This window comes from Mustela erminea, chromosome 3 (genome assembly GCF_009829155.1).
Source record: "Mustela erminea isolate mMusErm1 chromosome 3, mMusErm1.Pri, whole genome shotgun sequence".
NCBI lineage: Eukaryota > Metazoa > Chordata > Mammalia > Carnivora > Mustelidae > Mustela > Mustela erminea.
Genome location: NC_045616.1, coordinates 143297224 through 143309223, shown reverse-complemented (window position 1 = coordinate 143309223; position 12000 = coordinate 143297224). Strand labels below are relative to the sequence as shown.

The window sequence follows — 12000 nt, the reverse complement described above, 5'->3', positions numbered from 1 at the left end:
TAAGACTTTCTAAATGAAAACTAAAACTAAAAACTTGCCCTTTTCTGGGAAATTCCAATGATTAGAAGTACTTCAAATATTTCCTAAGTGCGAAGTATGTCTTATTTTCTCAGCATTAAATATGTGTTAGCCTCTGGTGGTAAAGATGTTGAAATGGTCTTCAAAAACTTTATAACATACTAACAAAATACGTAAGTTTGCTCATAATTGATATTTGCTCTTTAAAAAGACTTGGTAACAGACTAGCTGATGTTAAATTTCTATATAAATTCCACTCTAGGAATCGCCCTGGGCATGACATTTGCTCCTTTAAAGATGAATAATAAAAGGGAAAGAAAAGGTTAATTCATGGCACAGAAAAAGAGGAACATGCTACTTCCTTATGAAGTTTCTATCTTTTGGTTTAGGTTTTATCCTCCAGATTAAACCAAGGCAAGTTTTCTGGAAGTCTTTTAAAGATTTACTAATAATTATTATGTACAATTCTTCCTTTCTCTCTTCTCTTTCTTTCCCATGTGTATTCTGTTTTCTGGACAAGTCCCATCATTAGTAAAACTTCACATTCCCTAAGGCTTCTTATCTCCAATGGACATGTCACTAGTTCTTTTGAGATTTTCTCAAATATACAGTGACTTTGAATCTCCTCAGTCAAATTTTCAATTAAAAAAACCCCAAACTCCTCTCTGTTGATACACATTTTAAATGTCACCCAGATTATATCCCATGAATTACCTGATTGTGGAGAAAAAAAATCAGAACTATTACTTTTCGTTCTGAAAACTATTCTATTGAAGGAAGAGTGATTTAGATTTTTTTGTTATCTGCATAACATTCCTTACATACACTTCATACACTCTCCAATAAAATTCACTGGTTGATTCTACAGAAAAAAAAAAAACAGTATACAAAAAAGTTAATCATTTCCAAGCATATTTATAATAGTTTGTATTTCAGAAATCTCACATCTTATCGATGGGTAGATATGAGTGGTTCAATAAACCCTTTTCCATATTTAAGTAGCAGAAGAAAAACATCATTACTTATACTAAAGCTCTTTTACAGTCTTGCTACATTCTAATTCTAAATCACATGCAGTAACTTAACTGTTTTTTTTCCCTGAGTGAATCTTGTTTTGCCTATAAAGATGTAAAAAATTTCTGATATAAGTGAGAGCAGAACTGCTTCTAGAAATTAAATAAAATGATATTTATTTTTATAAATACTAGTTTATTTCATAAAAATACAAAAATATAAATATACATTTATAAAAATATGAATGAATTAACACAAAGACATTCTTCAACTAAATAAATATGGCAGTAATAGTCATTCCTATTTCTTTAGGGATATACTTTTTCATATTAATTTACAAAGCAGTTGCACAATGTTTAATAGTAAAGGTGACTGTAAGTCAGTTAAGAAAACATTTATAAAGTCTTTATAGTTAAGGAAAGGCACAAAAAGCCTTTTATGTAATTTTTATTGATTATTGATGTGATATACTTTCCTTCAGAGATTGTTAGGCAAAGAGAGTGAACTGGTTATTATTACTTTTTTAAAAAATCTATATCATTCGTATTCATTCACAGAAACTTACTGATTAAGCAAACCCTTACTAAGACAACACCTACGTATTGTTTGTAATTTCAAATTTTTAAGAATTTCCTCCAAGGAAGAGAATGCGGGCCACTCAATCTAGTAACAAGGAGAGTACTTCCAAAAACATGGATCAAGTCCTACAATACTCTTAATCTCGGTCGCTGTCATCACCCCCATACATATCGGCAAGCTTTTTAAAACGAGGCCCCCAGTCGCTGAGGTAATCATAATCTTGGTTACAATCTGCTGTGAGAGACTCCAAAGAACTGAGTGAATCTGCAATGGAATCATTCCCTTCATAGGCATATGTTGCCAGTGAATCATACGGTGGTGCACTTGGGTCTGAGTCATTTTCTTTTAATCTTCGGTGGATAAAATCTTGTACATCAATATTTTCCCACAGAGGCACAGTCCTCCTTATCTGAAATATAGTTTCAGGCATTACATCCCTTCTAAGTTTACTGTCTTCTCTTGCTTCTGGGTTCCTTAATGTGCCAATGTCAAAAGCTTGGGTATCTTCTTCCCCGCCCCCTTCATCATTGTAGGTCACGATGTTGTCCCGGACATCGTCTTTTGAAATGATCAGAGGTTCCTTTTTCCTCTGCCTCTTCAGTGCAGCAAACAGTACAACTAAAACTATGAACAACAACAACAACAACAACAAAGAGAAAATAGTGAGATTCCATGATTCAGGTTTAAATTAAATATAGCACACTTTGCTGAAGGACGTTTGTGTGGTATGAGATGCTGAGATTTATTTGGACAGAGTAACTACCCTACGCAGATACAGGGTGCCTTGGGCCAATGACTAAATGTTCTGCATTGGTAAAGCAATAGATACTACAATCCCTTTATTTACTTTCAAGACTCCTATCCTTAGATTTCTGACATTGCAAAGGCCTTTTTCAGTTATGGCTAATTCATTTAGCCAACTGTTAATTATGTGATTCCTCATTCCTCTCAACAGTAAGCTTGCTTAAACACAATAAAATTCTAAAACTACAGTCATTAGTATTCCAAGAGAAATTGAGCACCAATTTAATATTTTCTTAATGACTCACGGGTATATATACAAAACATTATTCACATATATGCATATGTATGCATTATGTATGTGCATATATTACACATATGCATATAGATATGTGTGTATAGATACACGTAAATATATACATGCTACTGATCTAATTCCTTCCAGTAGCTCATATCTGTTTATTTTTTACTTATTTTTATTATGTTATGTTAGTCACCGTACAGGACATCATTAGTTTTCGATGTAGTGTTCCATGATTCTTTGTTTGCATATAACACCCCGTGCTCCGTGCAGTCCGTGCCCTTCTTCATACCCATCACTGGACTCACACATCCTCCCATCCCCCTGCTCAAATCTGTTTAAATTCCTTTATTGACTTGGTGTTGAAAGCCTACTTAAAATCTGAACTATAACTCTATAAATGACAATATAAAATTCAGTCTAACTTGTCTTTAACCTGTACTCGTCTTACAAGACAGCTCAGACGAATTATCTGGTTACTGAAGATTTCCTTGACATATACAGTTGCTTTGGAACTTTCTGGCTAATATGTTAATTATAATCCCTCTATTCACTATTCAATGTATTGTTTTTATTATTTACATACCCATAGTATCAGGCTAACTGTGAACTTCCCCACAGAGAATATACTTTCTTGTTTTTTCTATATTACTGAAATTTAACATATGTGTATATGTGACAGTGAATGTATGCAAAATAAATATGCTCTGCAATTTACACATGCACTTAAAAATATGAAAAAAAAAACCACATGATACCCAGGATATAAGTTTCTCATTGGAAATGGACCAAGTCCCTAATTTTATATATAAGAAATGTTAGGAAATAAAGTTAATTCCGCTAAAGCACCCTTGCACATTGCATGGGGGAAATAAAAAACAGGTTCCCCTTACTTTGGGCAGCTAAATGTTTTGTCAATACTATTTCTGTTTTAATAAAAAAGAAGAAAATGTTGGCTCAAAACCTGCCATTTCTTTTCTCAATTTTTGTATTGTAATTACACAAAGCAAACTCATTTACATTAAGACCACATTTCACCAAGGCCTTTGAGTGCCTTATAACTCCATTAAAAGCCTGTCCAATGCTATTATCATATTGACCAACACACTTTCCTTAGCTCCTACTAATTGGTAGAAAGAATTAAAAAAAATTCATTTGAAGCATCTTCAGTTAACCTCCACAGAATAGGTTATGGGTGCTGAGGTATTATATTCAGAATCATCTTGGAGACAATTAAAAAAAAGAGACTTTTTCAATAAAAATGGAACATATTTGTACTCTTCCCTATTAAAGGATGAAAATAAGTTAATTAATTCCAAGATAGATCTGAAACCCACCAATCTAGTGAATCATGGTGTAAAAAAATGCCCCTTCTAAATTTAATATTAAATTAATTTATAAATTCTCTACTTTTCTCAAAATTTTTATAAATTCTCACTATAAAAGAACAACAATATAGTCAAATTGTTTTAAGGGTTTCTTAGCTAATATAATATTTATTAACTCCCACAAGTGAACCTTAGAATATTCTAAGTTTTTTTTCTCCTCTGTTGGGTCAAAATCAGCTACTTTGTTTCCCCAGCCTGAGGTTATTTATTGAATGGAATTTAGAAAGGTTAAGATAAGGAATAGAAAAAGTGTATTATTATGTTCATTAATCTGTAACTGAAATTTATTTCTATTTTGAATATCAGAATATACAGTTACTATAGTGATAGTAAGAGTTATGTGTGACTATTAAATTACTAGAAAGCAGGGATATTTTATATTGCATTTTAGTTATGACATATCTCAAATGATCATTAGACTTGCACTAGAACAGGGTACATATGACAATAAGCACATTTTGCTTTTATTTCTTGTTTAATTGGATGCACACATTTCCTTTTGTCTGATACATCTGATACATTTTGTCTGATACATTAATTTAAATTATTATTCTAAATAGTTCCCATAAGCTTCCTCTGACTCCCAAGGTGTCTTAAGGAACCAAAAAAATTATAAAAGTCCTGCCTCAGGTTTTAGTCTTTGACTTTGCCTTGTAACATAGACAAACTCTAAGAACTACATTTCTTCAGACTCTAATGGGTAGGTTTAAAGTATCATTGTCCATGCTATATCACTCTCCTGCTAAGAGTAGTCTCTCTTTACTATAGAAACTTAGAAATTTAGTAACTGTGTGCAAACAACAGTTGCTGGCGAGGATGTGGAGAAGGGGAACGCTTGTGCAGTGTTGGTGGGAATACAGACTGGGGTAGCCACTCTGGAAAACAGTACAAGTTAAAAATAGAACTACCCTATGATCCAGCAATTACACTATTAGGTATTTACCAGAGGATACAAAAATACTAATTCGAGGGGATATATGCACCACAGTGTATAGCTGCATTATCCACAATAGCCAAATTATGCAAACAGTGCAAGTATCTGACAAATGGATAAAGAGGTGGTATATATCTATACTGTGGCTATTACTCGGACATAAAAAAGAATGAAATCCTGTCATTTGCAATGACATGGATGGAGCTAGAGAGTATTATGCTAAGTGAAATAAGTCAGAGAAAGACAAATACCATGTGGTTTCGTTCATATGTGGAATTTAAGAAACAAAACAGATGAACAAAAGAGGGAAGCAAACCATACATAATACAGACTCATACTATAGAGAACACACTGAGAGATGCTGGAAGACAGGTGGGGAAGGGGATAAGTTAAATGGGTGATGGGGGTGAAGGCGGGCACTTGCTGTGATGAGCTCTGGGTGTTGTATGGAAGGTTGAATCACTACATTGTACACCTGAAACTAATATTACACTGTATGTTAACTAAGTTGAATTTGAATAAAAACTTAAAGAAAAGAAGAAATCACAGCAAAAATGCTTTAGGAAGTGTGATAACAAAACCTGCATTAGAACCAATTTTAAAGTAAAATAATAGAAAAACACTCCATATATAAGCAGCCAGTTGGGAAGGTAGAAGGGAAGAAAGGGGGAAGACTTCTCAGAATAATGAAACAGCCTTCTAGGATTTCTGCATAATGCAGTTTAGTTTCCTAATGTTATGGTATCTCAGCTTGTTTTGGGGGTGCTTTTGTTCCCCCAATTTGCGCATGCTTATCTTTATGTCTGTGTGTATTATCTTAATATAGAAATGTTAAAAATCCAATTTGTAATATAGGTATTTCCATGTTGTTAGAAATTAGGAAAGTAGAACTGTGTGAGCAAATAAAGTATAGTATCAGGAGCACTTAGCCGAAAGGGGAGCCAAAATTTATTTTCCGTGGGGAGACAAAAATATTTTACAGAAGAGCTGAACTTTCCAGCAGCAGTTCTGAGATGTGGATTGGTGGTATGAATATTCTAAAGCACCCTGAGAAAATGTTTTTCTAAATAGTTGGATCACTTTAGCTGAGACAAATGTTTTCCCCTCACTTTTCATCAGTCCCCCACTGAAGTCCTGCAAGGGTATCTGGCCAAAGGGATTTCATCCAGATAGCTTGAAAGGATTTGCAGTGAAAAGGAGCCAGCACATATGAGCACTGGAACATAAATTTGGCTGCCTCTCACGCCCTAAGCATAAGCATTTTGGATGAATATTTGATGGAAACAATTTTGGGGGGAATGTTTTACAGTGGAACAACTGTTTAATTGAATTAAATTGTTGTCCTGTGAGGGCATGCTCAAATAAAACATTTGCTATTGAAAGCATGACTTTAGAATACATTGCGGGACTAGGTATGACCACAATGTCATAGTGATATTTTTAAAAAATAAACTTAAACTTTTATTTTACACCTATGTTTCACAAATTACATGAATAAAAAGTTTATCATATCTTGACAATTTAAATGCACTTGCCAATTAAGTGTCTAATATACACAATTTAATATTTTGTATATTAGTAATTTTGTTTAGTAGTTTTATTAGTAATTTTGTATGTAGTTTTATTAGTAAAGGTAGTCTTTGTTTTTGAGAATAATGGTTTAGAAGGAAAATTCTGAAATAGACTTATCTGAGTTTGAATGCTCGTTAAAACCTTTCTAAATGAGTGAATTTATATGTTAGTCTTTCTTGAGAAGAATCAAAGTATTTATCTTACACAGTTGATATGAAAATTAAATCAGTTATAAAATTAAATATCTTAGAACAGTGGCCATGGTTCATTAGCATTAAGCAGTATTATATAAAATAGATTTAAAATATGTGTCTGTATATGTGTATATAGCACTAGCTATTATCTTTTTTTTTTTTAAGATTTTATTTATTTATTTGAGAGAGAGAGACAGAGTGAGAGATCATGAGAGGGGAGGTCAGAGGGAGAAGCAGACGCCCCATGGAGCTGGGAGCCTGATGTGGGACTCGATCCCAGGACTCCGGGATCATGACCTGAGCCGAAGGCAGTCACTCAAGCAACTGAGCCACCCAGGCGCCCTTATCTGTTTTTTAATCTCTGGAAAGCTAGACCTGTCTCAGAGAGAACTCATTTTTTTTTCTAATAGAAAGAACCATTTTATAAAAAGTTAACTATTTCAACCGTTAGCCTTAAAGAAGTGTGCTATTTGGTTGCAGCATCCCTGAACGAGAAGGGAGAGACTTAGGAGAGCGAAGTGAGCATTCGGAAGTGGGGCTTACCAAGTAGGATGACGACACAAAGAAGGATGGCGATGAGGGCCCCCGTGCTCAGGCCAGCTGCTAGGACCAAGGCCTCTGCATTGCAGGACTGCATGTTTCCTTGATGGTCACAGGCGCACACGCGGATAGTGAGTGTGCCCGTACTGCTCTGAATTGGATAATCATTGTCAAAGATTAAAATCGGCAGCAGATAGGTGCTCATTTTGTTGCGGCTGTAACCATCCTTTCGAGTCATGATTCCTGCTGTATTATCTAGGGGGCAAAAAAAAAAAAGTGAGGGAGAAAAAACTCAGACCAGTTTTTAATTTTGCATCTGAAGGTCTCAGTTTTCGCTTAAAAAATGTTCTATACCTTTATTATCTACAATGGTGAAGTTCGGATTGAGAGGAAATTCTGGTACCGGTTCAAAGAAAAATTTGTGGCCTCGGGGAGGGTCATCTTTGTCCATGACACTGACAGTCTGAATCAACTGAAACCAAATCAATAAATTAAATAAGGCACAACGAAAAGCAACTCTTGTTGTTATAGGACATTTTAAGTCAGTGTTTGTGTTTTAAAGATATCATTGACATTAAAGAAAGAAAGAACAGGCCATTTTCAGAAATTATGCCAAAGCTTTTTATGGTTCAGTGTAGTGTAACAATCAGTTAAGGTTAAAATATGTTCATCAAGTATGACTGTGTGAGGTGTCTCTATGATCACTTTCTGATTCTTGGCCCCTGGAATATCCAACCTCAAAGAACAATTTAATCCCTCCAACATCTATCTTTTTTTAACATTGTTAGAAAGCACCAGTCTGTTTTATTAATAATTAATTACTAATCTGTTGTCTCTACTAACAATTGTCTCAAAGGCAGAGAACATAACAGATGCATTTTTTAAAAAAACAAAAGTGATTAGCACAGCTACTCCTACAGATCAAGAACACTATAAATATAGTTTTGGAAAAATAAGCAATATGGTACATAATACCAGAAAGCAAAAGATTCTAAAGCGATAGGACAATCTGACTACGATCATATTGCATATTTTATTCAAAGTTTTGGTTTTTCTTTTAATGATATCTGTAAAGTGTAGGAAGATATACAAATAATGCCTTTAATATTTCATAAAATTAGGTCAAAGTTGAGAAATTACAACACCTCTTAACTGTACTCACTGTGTGCCTTACTGTGAAGAGGGAGCAGCAAATAACAAGTCAGTCAGAAAAATCCCATTGAGCATTTTATAGGGGAAAAGCACTACACATCGGGGTGCTTGTTTTTCTAGTCATGGGTCTGCAATCTGGTGTGACTTGAAATCAACAGCCATTTAATTACTCTTACTTTCAGATTTCTTTTCCACAAAAAGAGTTGCACCACTTCCGGTGTAACAGTGCAACTTCTGTGATGAACAATTATTGGAATCTCACAGCAGTTTGACATACCTATTGTCTCGGTTATTGTGTACCCTCTACAGCCATACTAACCTGAGTACTCACTAGTCAATACCGTTTCCCCTTTAATTTAATATTAACTAGGATTTCATTCATTTTATTGGCAGAGTGTCATGGAACCTTACTTTTGTTTATACAATGCTTCTGAAGGTGCACAATTATTAATACAAATATAATGCACATTTTCTCTTTAGGAAATTGGGTCATGACCTAGAAAAAAATACTTTTAGTACTTAAATACTTTTGTTTAACCTCCTGTTCCAGATTGGCAATGATATGTCTAATTTTTAGGAATATTTTAGACATACAACATCAGTCCTATGGTTATATGGCTGAGTTCTTAAAATGATTAGGTGAGCCACTGTTTATGCATATTTTAACAGAGAATACATATCAGTAAGCTTAAACTATATTTTCAGCCTTGTTAATTTCAACAAGCAAATCGATTTCCACCAAGTGTATGAGCAGTGACAGAAATTTTAATAGTATATATTAAAATAATTATTAGTTAATATCAATATACTTTATCATTGTCAAATACTAATTTTAATGTGTATCAATTGCTCACATGGGTCACCAGAAGAAAAGCATATTAACAGGCAAATAAGTCAAGACTATGTATATGCTGTTGTCAATTGACTTGTCTCTCCAAAATATATGTTCAGATCCTAATTCCCAGTACCTGTGAATGTGATCTTATTTGGAAACAGACTCTTTGTAGATGCCATCAAGTTAAGATGATGCCGTACAATTAGTGTGGGCCCTAAACCAATGAATGGAGTCTCATAAGATGAGGGAAATGTGGATACAGAGAAATAGAAAATGAATGTCATGGGACAGTGTGCACAGAGATTTGGAGTAATTCTTAGAATCCAAGGAATGCCAGTGATTTCTGGCAATTCCAGAAGTTAGGAAACAGAGTCCTCTCCTAGAGTCTTTACAGAGAGGACAGACTGTTGACACCATTGATTTCAGACCTCTAGCCTCCAGAACTGTGGGAGACCACATCTCTGTTATTTTAAGCTCTCTAGTTTGTGGTAGTTTCTCATAGTAGCCTTAGGAAACTAATACATCTGTGAAGATTATTTTAAAATGGCCACACATTTATGAAAAAATGTTCAGCCTGAATAATTTGGGAAGAATCCATGTTAAAATTATTATGAGATATTAACATTGGGTGGACACTTAAAGTCTAGTGTTCCAATAAATAGGCAAAACACTAGGTAAATGACCTATTTGGGAAGCTGTTCGGAGGCATTGGTGAGTATTTATATATACAGTTTAATTATTCTTGCTTCAAAGGTTGTATCAAAGGAAAAGAGTACCAGGTAGTGTATAAATAGAAATGTATTATAATGCTCATTATAGTGCTATCTGCTAGAGTAACATTGTGTTTATAAACCAAATTTCTGTTAGTAAGTGGATAGTTGAATGACCTAATGTATAGCTGTACTGTAAAAATTCAGCATCAAATTAAAAAGAATCATGTACTAAATTGAGAGTATGTCCATTACATGTTGCAAAGTGAAAAAAAAGAAAAACAATTTTTAATCCAAATAACTGATTCTTTTTGGCAAATAATGACAATACCCCATCTTTATTCTTGTGTATGCAAGTGGAATCTCTGTCTTGGTCTGCTTGTTTGGGCTGCCATGAAAATCACTGCAGCCTGGATGGTTTCAATAACGGAAATTTATTTTCTCACAGTTCTGGAGACTGGAAGTCTGAGATCAAGGTGCCAGCTTAGCAGGTTTTTGATGAGAGCTCTCTTTCTGGCCTGCAGACATCTTTGCTACCTTCTCACATTGCCTTTCCTTTGAGTGTGTGCAAGGAGAGAGAGAGACCGTGATCTCTCTGGTGTCTCTCCTTTGAAGGACATTAATCCTCTCCAATCAAAGCCCCAACCTTAGGATCTCATTTAACATTCATTGCTTCCTTAGAAGCTCCATCGCTAAATATAGCCATATTGGGGGCTAGGGCTTCAGATGAACATTTGGTCCATTGCAATCCTCACTGGAGAAGAAGAGGAAGATAGTACTTCACTTTTATTTTCTATATTTAAATAGACACAATAGAATTATATATGATTCTTAACATCTATCTACTTTTTCTTTAAAGGAGTATCTAAATAACTTGTTAAAATTTCTTTCTGTGAAATTTGTGCAGTAGCTGTCATTTATAAAATACCATAGTAGTGCCAAAAATGAACATACTCTGCATTTGCTTAAACTTACTTTAGAGGTCTCTTATATATTAGGGGGACTTTGCAAGAGGACTTTGTGACTCTTGTACAATCTCATTTTATCTCAATAATGTGAAAGTTGAAAAATCACAAAGTATAATTTATCCAACCAAAATATCCTGCCTGAGATTAAAAGAGGAAAAATATAATCAATGAGACAATTATTGTGATTCCCTTTATGCTAACCCAGAACAATTTCATTTTCATTCTTCATGTTTTATTTAGTAATATATTTCCATTCTATTCTTGAATATAACTCAGTATCAGCATAATTATGAATCCAGGGAAGAACTTTCCATATATATATATATTCATTATATACCCAGTATATAAATTAAAGCATATATTAAAACTTTTCCTATGACATATGACTTTCATAATAAGAACAACTTCAGAAGTCAACTGATTAGATCACTGTGAGTGTTTTGGTAAGGGTAGATGAACATGTGACCAAGAGGATTGATGAGGGTTTGCATAAAAAAAAGTTGGTGCGAGTGAATTAATATAATGTTATCTGCCGTTGTGAAGAGGAGATACATTTTTAAAGTTTATAATAATTGTATTTACCTGCCCAGGTTTTGCATTTTCACAAACAAATGTTTCATAGTACATGGCAAATTCCGGAGCATGGTCATTTATATCTAGAATTCTGATGAAGACAGGGATGTGGCTACTTTGTTTTGAGTTATCTGCAACGAGAACACGAGTAAGACTTCAGGCTCATTTCCAGAGAAGCGGTGATACCACTCACCCCATTTGTAACTTAGCAACAGATCATTTCTGTGGTATTCACTTTCTCAATTGGATTGCTGATGAATAGTTGAGCTTTCTTACATGGTCCAGATGGAAAGCATGATTAAAAAGAGGAGAATATGACTGAGAATGAAGTATTATTTGTCAGACATAATTTTCCTAGACTAATTATTTTTAGGAGGTTAGACTGTATTTCTATCCTAGAGTAAGGCATAAAAGAATATCAAGTTTAAAAAGTGGATATTCGATAGTCATTAAAATAATACAAGTATCCAACACAGTCTGA

The 12000-nt window shown here is 34.1% G+C and overlaps 1 protein-coding gene across 1 annotated transcript in view; it reads right to left on the bottom strand.

Moving 5' to 3' along the window:
- Positions 1 to 1321: 1321 nt before the first annotated feature.
- The window catches only part of CDH9 (cadherin 9), a 134542-nt gene continuing 123863 nt past the window's right edge, over positions 1322 to 12000 (bottom strand). Inside the window, exons 9-12 of the mRNA XM_032337710.1 lie at positions 11529 to 11650; positions 7636 to 7753; positions 7285 to 7536; positions 1322 to 2235 (exon numbers count right to left, since the gene is read on the bottom strand). Coding sequence (XP_032193601.1) covers positions 1748 to 2235; positions 7285 to 7536; positions 7636 to 7753; positions 11529 to 11650 — 980 coding nt within the window. The 3' untranslated portion in view covers positions 1322 to 1747. The remainder of the gene's footprint in view (positions 2236 to 7284; positions 7537 to 7635; positions 7754 to 11528; positions 11651 to 12000) is intronic.